Source organism: Astyanax mexicanus, chromosome 15, assembly GCF_023375975.1.
Source record: "Astyanax mexicanus isolate ESR-SI-001 chromosome 15, AstMex3_surface, whole genome shotgun sequence".
Lineage (NCBI taxonomy): Eukaryota > Metazoa > Chordata > Actinopteri > Characiformes > Acestrorhamphidae > Astyanax > Astyanax mexicanus.
In genome coordinates this window covers 27917698-27934063 of record NC_064422.1, presented here as the reverse complement: position 1 = coordinate 27934063, position 16366 = coordinate 27917698, and the positions used below count along the sequence as shown (strand labels likewise).

General features: G+C 36.8%; 1 protein-coding gene across 1 annotated transcript in view; it reads left to right on the top strand.

The window, feature by feature from the left end:
• Positions 1 to 15239, top strand: part of si:ch211-176g6.2 (ras-associating and dilute domain-containing protein) — a 38803-nt gene extending 23564 nt beyond the window's left edge. The window contains exons 9-16 of the mRNA XM_007257236.4: positions 5614 to 5833; positions 5921 to 6093; positions 9141 to 9285; positions 9769 to 9941; positions 10721 to 11090; positions 12976 to 13070; positions 14472 to 14611; positions 14789 to 15239. Coding sequence (XP_007257298.3) covers positions 5614 to 5833; positions 5921 to 6093; positions 9141 to 9285; positions 9769 to 9941; positions 10721 to 11090; positions 12976 to 13070; positions 14472 to 14611; positions 14789 to 14882 — 1410 coding nt within the window. The 3' untranslated portion in view covers positions 14883 to 15239. The remainder of the gene's footprint in view (positions 1 to 5613; positions 5834 to 5920; positions 6094 to 9140; positions 9286 to 9768; positions 9942 to 10720; positions 11091 to 12975; positions 13071 to 14471; positions 14612 to 14788) is intronic.
• Positions 15240 to 16366: the final 1127 nt, after the last annotated feature.

Genomic DNA, 16366 nt, shown 5'->3' with positions numbered 1-16366 from the left:
GTCTCGGTTTTTAAATCAGGTTTAAAGACTTATACAAACTTGCTTTTGATTAGTGAGTTACTGTGGAAATTGAGAGGTCGATTTATCCTTTATATATTGTTGTTGTGCATTTTAGTTTATGTGTATTTTTAGCATTTTTTTTTTATTTATTTTATTTCTGTTTTATGTTGGGATTCTTATTTTAATATGTTATTTAAGTGATTTCTTTTATCTAATTTTTGGTTGTATGTATGTGTAGTTATTAGACATTTTGTGTACAGCACTTTGGGCAGTGGAAGCTGTGTAAAGAGTGCTTTATAAATAAAGCTTACTTACTTACTACTTACTTACTTACTTACTTACTTTGTGTTTTTTTCATAATTTTTAATAGAAATGTTTGAACAGCAGTATTAACGCTCTACACCAAACCTGCTCTACCTTTACATACTATACTTATCCATTTATGAGCACATTCACTACAGTATATTCACTATAGTTCACTATTAGTGACATAACTGCATCTTAATTAATTACACATCTACATTCTTATATAATATATTTTGTTTTTTTAACTATAAAAAATCTCAGTGAAAACAGATTTTAATGCAGTAAATTATATAAACAGCCTGCCTGCTCTGGACACCGAAATTCCCTGATTCCACTGGTCAGGTAAAGCTTTGGTGTTCCTGCTCCCCAAGTTACTGATTGTTTCCACCTGGTCTGTCTAGTATAAATACTCCTCAGTTTGCTGTGTCCCCTGTTGAGTATTGAATCTAGTTATATAACTCTTTTGCAACGTGTTTCCTTAATTATTGACTTGTTTTCCGACTATCGATTTTTCCTTTACTGTTGTTGTCCTTTACTTTACAGTACTTTAGAGTGACTAATTTAACAGAGGTCCACACACCAATAAAATAACATTACCAATCATAACATTATAATCTTGTTTCTACAGAAATTATATTTTTTTCAGCCCCACTAAGCATAGCATAAGCAGTTTGTTGTTGTATAATTATATTAAATGTTTCTCTGCATATTTTATTATACTTTTTTCCTCCTATTCTCCATTTTTTTCCGCAGTTCTCAGTACTGCAATGACACAGACATGGTGGTGCTCATCTGTTGTTGTATAGTTTGTCTTGGTCATCTTTTAATTCTTTATCAGTGGCACCAATTGACCGAAAAAGAACTTTGTTAAATTATATTAGTCATCACTTCAAGTGAGGTGAATATTTATTCAATCACATATTTTACATTCTTTTGTTTTTATTTTGTTGTTGTTACCTTGCACAAATCTGTTTTCCCTTTTTTTTAGTGAATTCCTGTCAAAAAAGACAAATTATATTGATCATGAATCCATTTTTATGAAGTGACTGGTCCTTTATCCCTCTGTCACCTGCTAGATTAACCTTTATTTAACCAGGTCCAACCAGTTGAGATCACAGATCTCTTTTACAAGGAAGTGGCAGCAACGATGAGTTACAACAAATAATTTATGCAAAGAATATGTTCAAACAATTACATATCTACTAACACGGCTATGCAAAGACAGTTTGGTATAAACTGATTTTGCCATGGCCTTAAATCATAAGTTTAGTGTATGATACGAAATTCTCATTTCTAATTTGTACAAATTTGCTCATTTGGAAAAACTAGCTGTCCCCAAATTTCTGGTCCGATCTGATGCAGCAGATGCATAGCCAGGAAAATGAAATTGTACTATTTACATTCTTGGCTCAGACCCATAATTAAAGAGACATTGTTGAGTCTTCCATTTTTTCTCTCTCTCTGTTTCTGCGCATTGAGCTGAATGATATGCAGGATGTTTGCTATGTGAGCAAGTTGCCAAAGCAGCGAGCGGTTTCCAAGAACTGGTCCGTGCAGGAGTGATGCAGCGTTTTGAGAATGTATACTGTATATATGATGGGTTGGGCTGCGGCTGCCAAAAGAGGACTGGCCGCAGCTGTCCACGGCCTGAACAAAGGCAGCGTTGTTGGGTCCTGGCACTCAGAGCATAAAGGAGCGTTGAGCTGCAGAAGGTGGGGGCAGCTCAGAGGCCAGCGGTGATGATCTCTCACACACACAACACTGTTCTCTCTGACCTGCTTCGCTGCTCAGCCGACACGGGGCCTGACGTTCCTCCAACAACCAAATACATCTCCACTACAGGGATTCCCCCGTCTGCATCAGAAACACCCCCACTGGCCAGATGTGTATTCTTCCTATGCGATTTTTGTGATGTGCTATTTAGGGTTCTGGAGTGGGATGCACTGATTTTTTGCATATGTTATATCTTAAGATTGCACCACAAATCAGTATATTGAGAAGCAATAATGCACTAGAGGTTCATGCTATAACGTGTAATATTGGCACTGCTGTACAGTTCCATTATCACTGTTTTTTTAATTATTTTTTTGTCTTATTGAAACTTTTTGAGATAAGGGGACGAGAAAATATGATCTTTTTGGTTATAATAGTTTAATTGCTGCTCTGCTTGTAAGCACTGCATCGTTGCTAGGTTACTTATATGTGGCGAAGTAATACATGGAGAGCTTCGGTTACAGTGCATTACCGGCACTTATAGAACTCCTCTCAGCCAATGACATTGCAGGGTCGGAACTAACTGTGGTATAATTAACTATGGTAAAAAAAAAACTAATGCACTGAGGTAAACACTGTCATTTTTACATGGTGACAAATATTGCATATGGCAACCAGCACAGATTTTATATTACATAAAAAACCTAACCCTACATAAACAATGACTGAATGTGTATTTAAAATTTAATATACTTGTTTATGCACAACAGCAACATTAGCGATAGCATCAGCTAAGAAAGTGGACAGAAATTTGCTGCGGTTTTAGTAGTATATCTTAGTAAACGCGATTGTTAAATTATAATATTAAGACTTATACTTATATTTATTTAAATATGGCCTAGAATATTTTTGTGCTATTAAATTGGGCATCTAAAGGTGGCAGAGCTTTTCATTCTTAATTTTTATTTTGGAATTTTATTATTTTTATTTGGAATTTGGGAGAAATGCTGTCTGTAGTTTATAGAATAAAACAACAATGTTCATTGTACTCAAACATATACCTATAAATAGCAAAATAATAAAAACTGATTCAGAAACTGAAGTGTTCTCTTAAAAATTTCCAGAGCTGTATATAATTAAGTTGAATTATTCTTTTAGGTGTTGAAATAGTGTTTGTATAAATTTTAACCATCTATGCTGCGTACATAAAATATTGCATGTTATTCTGCTATTGACGCAAACGGTTATTAGTCCACATTTGAATTTACACACAGCTGGTGAAACTGGACCCTAATGAGTAATGGTTTCTAAAAAAAAATCTATGACCACTTTATTCTGTATATTTTCCACTTTTTTAAACTATTTTTGGGGCGGAGGAATGAACTGTGTAATTTATTTTGTGTTTTTATTGGTTAAATTAATGTCTAACAGATGGATTTTTTTCTCTTGAGCACTTAAAGGATTCCTATGTTTTTCCCTTTTATGGAATGAGTCAGGCCACAAAAGGAAAGAAGAGGACAGAGGGAAGGAAAGATGACAGTGAGGAATGTGTATTGTTTTAGCACTGGATTGGGGAAGGGGGTGTTCTCTTCTCTGGTCAGCTTACTCATAAGGGTCACTTACCAGAGAAGCCTTATCACACATTCCTGTAAGGATTTGACTGAAAGGAGGGGAGGGATGATCCTCAAAGCTTACCAGAGACACTGTATCCTCTTGAAAAGACACGGAAGAGGATTCTTTATGACCTGAAAGCTACACATGCTGCTTATTGATAAGGACTGGACATGCTCTGTGCACGCTTGTCTTACAGTACTCACAATTAGTGACATAAAATGCACTTACTTCAGTTGGGACCGTTAAGTCTGTGTAGATTTGGGCTCTTTGGTTAGAGCTGTAGCTTGGAGGCTAATGGAGTTAAAAAGTAATGGAAGCTAATTCTACAGCAATGAGCAGTGTTAAGAGGTAAGCTTGAGTCATCTCAAGCTGTTGGGTAATTTCAGATAGAATTCTTAACCAATTTGAGCACTGCAAAAAAATAATCTTAGCAAGTTAAATCCTCTTAAATCTAGTAAATATCTGAAAGTACACATTTTTGCATTGTTGTCAGAATATTCATTTTATATATAACATTTATTTCTTTGCTAACCTACTAGAAGTGAATAGATCTGGTGCAACTTCACTACACAACACGGTACCTGGCAACAAACTCAGTGATAAAAAAACAGCAGCACTTGTTGACTGGAGAATGTCCGATTTATTAGAAATACAAAAAATAACCAACGCATTTCAGCAATCAGGCCTTCATCAGGGTTAACAAAAGACAAAAGTTAAAAACATCCCAGCTTTTAAAACATACACAACAACCAATAAGAACACTCCAAGTACTGAAGGGCACATAATCAGCCAATGTGAGGCTGACAGCTCAGTTCTACCAGGGAGAAACTTCCCTCTAAAACTTCCTAAAAGTCCTTCTAAAATTGACAAACACAGTTAGTAATCAATTTTATTAAGAAAAGACTTTTGTGCAAAAAAATAAAAATAATAAAAACACTGCCAACTGACAATACAGCTGCCCATTTCACCAAATTCCCTTTTATCATATTGTCTATTTTTGTTAACCTACTGAAAGTGTTATTTCATTATTTTTCCGTGTTATATGCATTTCTAAGCAGTAAAAACAAAATAATCAGTTGTTTCCTGAATTAAGCAAAACTATTCCCCAATATAGTAAGACACTTTTGGTACATAATCCCTTAAAATAAATAAAATATTTTTAAATACAAAAGTTGTTCACTCATGTAATAATACTTTAAAAATCTCAAAATAAGAATTATTTGATTTAGACTACATTTAAGAGGATTTATCTTGCTAAGATATTATTTTTGAAGTGAGATTGGCTTCTCAAGTGGACCAAATTTAGGAATTCTCTAATAAGACACACTGCTACATTGAAAACTAGGGAAAGGATGTATGGTAAATGGGAAACCATTTATATTAACACATATAAATCAGTTAACAGTGATGTGATGCACTCAGTAGAACACCATTTGCTTTGGTAAGCATATACTGCTCAAAATGTTGCTTGCGAACTCTGCTGACTACACCTTAATTAATAGTATTGGGCCAGCGAAAGCTTCCAACACAGAAGTGACCTGGCCCAACCCTTTATAATGAGAGACCCTGGCTCTTCATCTGTCCCCAGTGCATGTTTCTATTGTGTGATGGTCTATCCCAGATGCCTCTGAGCCTAAAAAAAGTTGATGCTGCTTGGAGATGGTTTATATTCAGTAAGGCTTCTGTTTTGCACAGTTTTAAGTGCCATTTATGAATTTAGTGTATGACTAAAGGTTGACCTGGGTAATCCCTTGCCCATGTGTTTATACTGGCTGTTGTTGAATGACAGTTCTTGATGCAGTGCTGTCTGAGAGACTGGAGATCACGGGTGTTCAGTTTAAACTACATACACTGAAATTGCCCCTAATTCTTTAAGCTGTTTAATGATTTTATACACTGTAGAGCAGAACATATGCAAATCCCTTTCAATCATTCTTTAATTTTCACTCTAGCTTTGTTTTTTCCCTGTTTCACCTACAGCTCCTGTACCCAGTCCTCCCAGGCCTGTTGGACAGTAACCCGTTCTCAGAGAACGGACAGGTGCGAGTGCCGGAGGTCGTTGGCAGCATGTTGACTATATTAACGAAGACGCTGAATCTTGTTAAAGACTTCCATGTGCACCCAGAAATCTCCTTACAACTGTTCACCTACCTCTTCTTCTTCATCAACGCCTTCCTCTTCAACCTGCTCATGGAGAGAGGTAGAAGATGCATGGGTTTAATTTTTTGTTGAATTGTTCTAAATGATCAGAACAGATCGGGCTCACTCATGTCATATTTGTCTGCAGGATCAGGAGGGAGCTTTTACCACTGGTCGTGTGGGGTTCAGATCCGGGCTAATTTGGACCTGCTGATGGACTGGGCTTTTGCAGCCGGGCTGGGGGAGCTGGCGCAGAACTACCTGATCAAACTCTCCTCGGCCGTCAATCTGCTAGCCACACCCAGAGAAACCCTGCTACAGGTCTGTGATTAAAGGCTGGTTTATAATATAGTAATAGTAATGTATTTACATTGCTTGTCGTGAGCACACTGGCCAGTGCTCAGCCTCACTCACACAAGATAACACCTCACTACTTACAAACTCCATGATCAGTTTACATAATGCTGTCACATGATTTTTGGAATAGCAGGGTTATAATGATAAAGTATAAGTGGTTCCAGAGTTGTTTGAGGTATTTAAAGTAAGTGAAGTCTTAGTTCTCCTAACTCACATTTATAACACATTCAAAAACTCAAATTTATACTTCTGCATCTCAGTGGTCAACAATACATTGTTGGTAAAGCCCTAAAACCATTATTAAAGTGCTTCAGTTGGTTTAGGCTTAAGTATATATCGCTTAAACCCTCTTCTTCAAATTGTTTCCTTTTATCTCCAGTTTAGAACTTCTCGTATAACATGGCTTCTCCAGACTAAGAAGCTTTTGATGATGGACTGGTTGCTGGGATTTGAAATATTGCTGGGATTTGCTGGAATTTGGGGACTTACGGTGTTCTCACATTTAATGAGCAGCAGTTAGACTGTTGTGCCACCTTAGAGCTGTAAAAACCCACTACATAAAAATTGCTCACACTTCTAAGTAAATAAGTTTTACATTTTTTTCTTTTACACAGATATACAGCACTGGAAAAAATAAGAGATTGCTTCAGTTTCTGAATCAGTTTCTCTGTTTTTGCTATTTATAGGTATATGTTTGAGTAAAATGAATATTGTTGTTTTGTTCTAGAAACTACGAACAATATTTCTCCAAAATAAATATATTGTCAGAGCTTGCAGACCTCAAATAATGCAAAGAAAACAAGTTCATATTCATGAAGTTTTAAGAGTTCAGAAATCAATATTTGTCATGCTGTCTAACTGCATGCTTGCCAATAGACAGAAGATCATAGGTTTGAATCCCATCAACACAACAGCCCTCCATGGTCAGGATTCTGAGAATTGAAAACAAAAATCTTCCATATTATTTAAGCAATTTCAGCTGCAAGTCATTTACTAATGATTAATAATTCAAGTTTTTTAAGTTGTTGGTTTAACTAAGCCAAGTTGAGTTAATAAAAAACATAATTTTGCCAACCTTTTTATATTTTTTATTAGCGTGCAAGTAACATAGCACAGCAGCCTTAAAGCATCCTCTTCCAATTACCAGTTTACATTGACCTTCTTTCAGCAGTATCTGGGTAGACATCAGGAATTAGTCTAGTCTTCAGAAATGATTAACAGGAAGCACTAATCATTAAAGGATTAAACCCATGAACAAAAAGTCTCATTCATTCCAGCAGATAAAGATGACATGATAGATAAGTCTTGTCTGTGCATGTAAAGCTGGGTGTTTCATGTTCTGCAGTATGGGCACATTGTTCTGGTGTAAATGTCACCATTCATACTATACTGTTCTGCATTATATAGCTGTAGGTTTTGCATATTCTTATTTTGAATGTGGCTAAATATGGTTGGGAGGCTGTAGCATATTTATTTTATTGTAAAGACTGTGGTCTGGTACAGTAACCCTATTTATATACGTTATGTATATTTTCTAATATAGTTTATTTGTGCTGTTTCAATTTGATGTTATAACCATGCTTATGGATTACCCCTAGACTTGTATTAACACATTTCTGGTAATAAATTATAAAACTCTTGAATGCTTAGATCACATTTCAATGCGCAAATATCATCAAGAAGTGGTGTCCATTTATGCTAATGTAGATAAAAATTCATCTACTGAATTCTGAATGATTGGCTAGTTATACTATACTTATTATACTATACAGCCCTGAAAAAAAAAAATTAAGAGACCACTTAAGAGAAAGATGGATGATCACAAGCCATCAAACCAATCTGAACTGCTTAAATTTTTGCACCAGGAGTCGCATAAAGTTATCCAAAAGCCAAAATCCAAAAGACTGGTGGTGGAGAACATGCCAAGTTGCATGAAAACTGTGATTAAAAACCAGGGTTATTCCACCAAAGACTGATTTATATACTGGAAGCAACAGAATCATGTTTACAGTGGGCAACGTACGGTAATTAGCGTATATTTTGATGCCCTTCATATGCAGGAAAGTACTCATCTGAGGAAGATCCTATCAGGCCACACTGGGAATTCATTTCAGTGAAAAGAGTAAATGGATTCTGGCATGGATTTGAAGCATATCTAGATATGATACAGACATAAAACACAGATTAATGCATGGTGTGAACTCCTTTAACCCTGTATGTAGGCCGACATGTCAGTTCTTTAGCATCATAACACTGTTATTCTTATATTAAACATCAATTTCAGATAAATCTCTTTGGAAGTCACAAAATATGCTATATTGCTACCAAATAGTAGTAGTTTCTGCATTAATAACATAAAAACAAGCTTAAATATTGTGCTTCCCCAATGTCCTAAATCCGTTTACCAACTTCTAAAAAGAGGCAGGACTTACCTATTACTGATACAGCAAGATTTTCTTGTTCTTGATCTTTTGAGCCCAATATTTACTCACAGGTTTTTAAATGGCAAGAATATAAGCAAACAGTTCTGCAGCTGAGGAATTTAAAAGCATGTTTACTCAACGGGTTCAGATTTAGTGTAAGAGGCGACTTCAGCTACACTGACAGAGTGCAGTTAGAGATGCAGCAATCAAAGATGATTCAGCAATTCAGCATTAACATGATTAAATGACAACCCAAAACACTTTATGCCCAAAATACTCAAAATACCCCAAAAAATCCCCAAAAAGCCAAATTCCCAATTTAACAAGATATTTTAAATTGCTGATAAAATCTGACAAAAACCTCACGAATAGTTTGTTGGTTTTGGCTCCATATTGTACAGAAAATCCTGATTTTCCAGCTTGATATGGCTTTTGCTCTTGCGCAGATCTCCTCATCAATGGGAGCTTTCCCCACTAGCAGGTTGACCCTCATCCATGGCAACATAAGCAGCAAGCTGATTGGTTCTTATTGTTGAATAGGCTTTTATTTTTCTCTCCTTATTAATAATGATTCTTGTATTGCCTTAGGCATCTTGGGGTTCTTTGAGGGTGGAGTTTCCTTCAATAAGCCCCGCCCAGCTGCACCACATGCTAAGAGAGTACAGCCCACGTCAGCCCTGCCCATCCACCTGGACACCATCCAGTGACGAAGCCAAAGCTGCCGTCCATACTGGTGAGCATTTTGAAAGAAAGATAAAGGAAAATGTAACACTTCGCTGAAGTAAATATTCAAGCTTATTGTACAGTTATGAATCTAAAATGATAATATTCAGTACCTACTAAAAATGATTCAATGATTGCTGTGAAATGTATGAGCAAGTGATGTATTAATGGGAGTGCGATTCACACACAAGCTGTCCCAACTTTTTCTGATTTAGGGTTTAAGGGTTTTAGATCATGTTGATGAATTACTAACACATTTTATGGTCTTTATGCTCACCACCAAAGATGCCAAGAACTGTAGAAGGCTCTGTTGGCCAATTATGGCTGGTGTGCCATAATTTTCACCGACTTTGATTTGCAGCCGCACAAGACCAGACCAGTTTGGCTGGACCAGGTTTGCTTTGCGTCCAGACATCTGTGTGTGGGTGCATGAGGCGACTCTGTTTTGCCTGTTGTATAACAAACAATGCCCCCTTCTTTTCTGCCCTCGTAGCTGATATTCTGGAGAGTTTTGATGACCATCCTCCTCTCGTTCTGCCCATCGATGGCTTTGTGTTGGATTTAAAGAGGCCTGTTAGAGACACAACTCTTACAAAACAGCTTACACAACTTCACACCTTTATTAAGAAGCTTCAGGATCCTGAGCCAAGCAAGACAATGTCTCAGGTAAGCAGCTGGACTTTCAGGAAGATGTTAGACATCTGTGAAACAAAACTTTATGTTTGGATTTTACATGAGAGCTACATGATATGTACATAAACTTCCTCAGTGTATCTGTTCTGTCCCAAAATCAGTGTGAAATGATTCCACAGAGCACAGAGTGGCCTGCTCTGTCACTTATTGTGTCTTGTGCCATTACCTCACCCGGGCACCATGTATGCTAAGCTAGTTAGCAATAGCATTTGCTGTTTTCAAGTCAGATGTGAAGCCTTGAATGGATACCCCCCAGAAATATATATATTTTTTTAATTCATGCTGCACACAAAATGGCTGCTGCACACACACAGACGAGGATGCTAACCAAATAATTAAACTGACTGGTAAGTTCCATAATAATTCTGTCAGGAAGGGATAACATCCATCTCTAAATAGTATAGACAGCAATCTCTCAAGGGTTGTGGGTTCATTGTGAAATCGATAGGCTGCCACTGTGAGGCCCTTAACAATCACTGCTTCCTAGAGGCCACAGTGTGGTTGCCGTTTGCTTCAGCATTGTGTGTTCATTGTATGACTGTGTGTGTGTGTGTGCATGTGTGTGTTCACTGCATGGATGGATTTTTGGATTCCATCTGTGTTTCCATTACAATTATAGTGAATATTGTTAGAGAACAGGAAGTGCTAGAGAAAATGCATAAGAGCAAATTAACTCATGAAAGCATGAGCTGATATCTTGAAGATAATAATATTGCACAACCTTACCTTTCTTAACGTTTAACGTTTTTCAGCGCCAGTCTGCTGTCCCTCTGGAGGCCAAACGCACTAAAATGGAGGTCCTCCCAAAAGCTCTTCTAGAGTCAGGAAACACAGAGGTAGTGCTGCCTAAGAAAAGTGTTGTGGCATGCTCTTCAGGACCAGGTCAACTCGGCACTACTGAAGCCCTTCTCACCCAAAAGCTAAAGGCGCTAGAAATACAGTCCAAGCAGAGAAATTACAGCGGCAGCAACAGACGTCTAGCACTGGACCCCTCATGCTTGCTGACCCCTCCCAACACACCACAGAGTGCAGATCTGGTAGATTCAGAAGCTGAATGCCAGTATCAGGATACAAACCACCAGACTGCTCAGTGCGGCGATACACTGAAAGAAGAAGAGGAAGGTAATGAACATTACAGAAAGGATTTCTGCTTGAATTGTGAACTAAATATACACTGCCTGGCCAAAAAAAAGGCCACACATTCTAATATTACATTGGACCGCCTTTAGCTCTGATTGCTGCGTGCGATAAGCTTCTGCAATGTCACAACATTTTTAAAACCAGTGTTGCATTAATTTTTTACCAAGATCTTTCATTGGTAGATGATGGTAGAGTCTGACAGCTGCACAAAGCCTTCTCCAGCACATCTCAAAGATTTTCTATGGGGTTAAGGTCTGGACACTGTGGTGATCAACCCATGTGTAAAAATGATGATCTCATGCTCCCTGAATCACAGGAATAACCTGGTCTATATTCAGTATATTCAGGTAGTCAGCTGACCTCATTCTTTCAGAACATACTGTTCTAGACCTGACCAACTGCAGCATCAACCCCACATCATTTACTTAGTTAAATCGAGGTGTCGACTTTTTTTTGGCCAGGCAGTGTAATAATATTGCGTCTTTTTAGATTAGGATCCTTTTTACAATTATAGACTTCACTAACTTACTAGGACAACAGTAAGTAAACTGATCATGAAGTAAAATTGATCAAGGAATGGCTTGTGAACAGCCACAGCTGTATAAGTTGTGATATATCTTGTGAGGGTAAACACTGTCAAGCATACTCATATAAAGGCAATTATTGAATAAATGATTGTGCGCGTTGGAGCTAGGCCTAATAATGGATGCCAGATATGGATTTGAAGTTCACAGTTCCTCGATTCACAGTGTCATATGTGTACCAGGAATATGTCATTCAAGGCATTACCACGCAGAGTGGACAGTGCAGATTGTGGTAAGGATTGTGACAGACAGCATTTGGCTTGAACTGTCCGTGTGAAGTCAGTGCAGTGTGCTTTAGCTTCCATTGGAGATGATGTCATGCAACAAGATTATAAACACATTAAACATTTACTGCAGGACAGTTTGATACAAGGCACCTCAGGGTGACATTCTATTCTGACTGGGCTGTGTGTCAATGTAGTCACATTTACAGAGTCCCTATTGGGTAAACAGCTCCCCCAAGTGGAGAAGAAGGAAAATGTTTCTAAAAAATCTCATCTCACTTAAAAAAAATTGTTAGTGGGTTAGTAAAAAAAATCATAAAATTTTCTGCATTTGGAAGGCAAACAACCACATCCATTTATTTGGACCCCCCCTATTCTAGGCATGCCCCAAACTTGCACATGAGGATGAAGACTTGCACATGTCTCCTCCAATACATGTGAACACAGCCACTGCTTATTTTTAAACTGCAGCTGATGTAGCATTACTCAGTTGCCAGCGCACTTAGAGGAAAGTGCAGCGACCCGGCTCTGATAAATCAGCTAACAGGCGTGTGCTCACCAACATCATCACATGTAGGGACTGGGGAGTGATGTGGGGAGAGAGCGCCATCCACCCACCCAACGAAAGCAAAACTAATTGGGCTCTCTCAGACTCCGGCTGCTGATGACAAGCAGCCTGCGATTTGAACCAGCGATTTTTGTGTCTTAGTGGCACCACTAAAAGCTATATTTTGGCCTAATCCCATTTCTAATTTGTATCCCTTCACCCTGTTTTCAAGTGTCACCCTTCCCATTGGAAGTAATCATTATTGTCAACCCGTACTTCCTTACAGACAGGGAGATGACGTTAGTTTTGCTACTGCACAATTTAAGGTAACTATTTGTTAAACTAAGATAATGCATAGGTTATGATCACCGTTTTAGAGCTATTTATGTAATAAAATGACCGTTAAGATTATACAGCTCAAACACCAAACCAAAAAAAAGTTTATTTGCTGGTTGGGGCACATTTCTGTGTTTACTCACAAGGACAACATTTTTAATGTGTTAATATCTTAGGTGAATGTGAGAAACATGAAGTAAATGATGAGGTGTTTGTGCTGGAGCTGAAACGAGGTCATGGTGGACTGGGGCTGGCGCTGGTCGATGGGATGGTAAGTTCTGAAATACATTGTTTCACTGCAGAAATGTGGTGGTATAAGTTTTATAGGCTTTTTTGTTGTATTTTAATGGGTTTTTGTAGGGGCTGGGATAGTTCCATGTTTTTTTAACTGGCACTTTGTTTTTACAGTAATGAAGGTTTGTGTAAGAAATCTCATCTGACCAATAAGACCAAACTATTGCAACTCAATGCAGGAAAACATGCTGTTTAAGCTGCCATTTAACTATTGGTGGCAGTTTTTAAGACTCCTAGTTAAGTGAGTGAATCACTTATTGGAATATTGGCTCCCTCATGCGGTCAAAGAATGTACTTTCAGTGGAAACATACTTTTAGAGTATTTTATTATTCATTTAAATCAGCAAAAATAAAGTTTGTGTAGCAGTTATAATGTACACTATGGTCTGAATGTTTGTGTACACCCCTTCTAATAAATTTATTCAGCTGCTTTAAGTTGCCCCCATTGCTTTTCTTTCCTGCATTGCAGTAGTATTGACAATAGAATAAAACACTCTGGAGCAGATAAACATGACCTTATTGGTACTAAACCTAATGATGATGCTCCAAAAGTCCCTTTAGTTTGTGGATGAGATAGAGTTTTGAGATCATGCAGACAAATTATACAGTCCAAAGTCTAGTAGAGAGCCTTTTATGGACAGCACAGTTACTCAAACTAAAGCAGAATAAACTCTCTTTAATTATTATAATATAATTTATTTATTTCCTTTTAGACTCATATTTTAATTTATGAAGGCACTTAATTCAAATTAAAATAAAATACCTCATAATCGTGAAGAAAATTACTGATTGGTTGATCTACAGTACGGATATTTGTTGGCTTAATATAATATTATATATATACGTATATAATGCTGTTAACACTAACGCATGCGATTAATCTGGAAATGTTACTGTTAGATTTTCTACTGCAAATAATCAAGTTACTAAATTCACAGGGCCTGATGACATTAGTTTTATTTAGTTATTTAAATACAGCATCCTACTGGCATGCTACTGTCAAGTTCAGAAGGTAGCTAGACTACTTTTTAATTATGGATATTTATACTTTTAACCTTTTTTAAAGCTCTCCATTTATCGTTTACGTAGCACATTAAAATATTATAATTTAATTCTAACTTAATAAGCATCATAACTAATCTAAGATATTATAGGGTACAAAAAATCTCTAGTCTGTTTGGCAGGAATAAAACACTACACAATTATTTTTTACTTCCTCACAAAAATACAGGGACATATCATTTTTTTTTAATTAACAGAATATTGTTGTGATAAGGAGAATATTGTTATTTATTAAATTATTATTTTTTATTCGACTGACATTACCAAAATATTTATTATTGGTCACAAAATATATATTTTTTGTGCTGTTTAACAGGAAACTCCATTACAAATGAGTGGAATTTACATTAGGTCTATCATACCTGGGTCTCCAGCAGCTCTGAGCCAGAAACTGCGGCCAGGGGATCGAATTCTAGCAGTGAATGGCCACAGACTGATAGGACTGGACTACCACATGTGAGTTCACAACGGTTCTCAAGAGTCAAGATTCTCATTTATTGCCTGGTTAATCCTTAGACTTTCAGAGCTATTACTTTCATTTAAATTCAAGTGTTGTAATGATTTACATATTTTAATGAATAAATTGTGTAACTCGATTTACATTCTAACACAGCTGTTGTTTTGTGTCTCCAGCGGCAGGGAGCTCATCCAGAAGTCTGGGGAGAGGCCTCAGTTACTGTTGTCCCGAGCTGAACCGGTTCACACAGATAAGACGCCAAAACACTGAGCGTCTCTGAACATCTCCTCTGCCTTCACTACAAGTGCACTTTCAAACTGAAGTGGGATAATGCAAAGCACTCGTCCTGATTTAATAAACAAGATGATTCATTTTTTTAATGTATTTTGATTTTCTAATGCTATTTGTGTTGTTTTATTTTATTCTTTTGACTCTTTTGACTTTATTCTGCTTTTATGTCAGATGTGGAATCTATTTAATGAATAACATGACTTTTTATTGATTATTAATCATCAGTATCAACACATTATGTTTGTCATAAATGGAATACTGATTAAATTCACCTAGAAATGTTCCTCATCTGAACCGTCAGAGCAATAAACGAGTCAGCAACTCTTAAGTCTTTAATTTCTTTTTTTTTAATATTGGATATATTTTTTATGATCTTAAATCCACTCAGACTCCTGTTGGAGTTTTAGTGAGACAGTGTTAGAGTTTAGAGTTTCTCTTGAAACAGTGTAAGAGTTTTAGAGTTTCTCTTGAGACACTGTTACGAGTTTTAAAGTTTCTCTTGAGACGCTGTTACGAGTTTTAGAGTTTCCATTGAGACTAAGTTAGAGTTTTAAAGTTTTCCCTGAGACAGTGTTAAGAGTTTTAGTTTCCTATGAGACAGTGTTACATGTTTTACAGTTTTATGAGTTTTAGAGTTTCTCCTGAGATGGTGTTACGAGTTTTAGAGTTTCTCTTGAGACAGTGTTATGAGTTTTAGAGTTTCTCCTGAGACGGTGTTACGAGTTTTAGAGTTTCTCTTGAGACGGTGTTACGAGTTTTAGAGTTTCTCTTGAGACAATGTTACGAGTTTTAGAGTTTCTCCTGAGATGGTGTTACGAGTTTTAGAGTTTCTCTTGAGACAGTGTTATGAGTTTTAGAGTTTCTCTTGAGACGGTGTTACAAGTTTTAGAGTTTCTCTTGAGACGGTGTTACGAGTTTTAAAGTTTCTCTTAAGACAGTGTTAGAGCTTTGGAGTTTCTCTTGATGCAGTGTAACAAATTTTAAAGTTTCCCTTAAAACAGTGTTAGTTCTCTTTTGAGTGTTATAAGGGTTTTAGAGTTTCTCTTGAGACAGTTTTATGAGTTTGAGTTTCTATTCAGACAGTGTAGGAGTGTTAGAGTTTCTCGTGAGACATTGTTATGAGTTTAAGAGTTTCTCTTGAGAAAGTGTTAGAGCTTTAGAGTTTCTCTTAAAACTGTGTTAGAACTTTGGAGTTTCTCTTGATGCAGTGTTACGAATTTTAGACTTTCTCTTGAGACAGTGTGACGAGTTTTAGTGTTTCCTTTGAGACAATGTTACAGATTAAGAGTTTCCCTTGAGATTAGGGTTTTAGAGTTTCTCTTGAAACAGTGTTAGGGTATTTGAGTTTTCCTTGAGACAGTATGAGAGTTTTAGAATTTCTTTTGAGACAGTGTAAGGGATTTAGGTGTTTTCCTTGAGACAGTGTTATTTGCATTTTAGAGTTTATCTTGAGACTGTGTTTG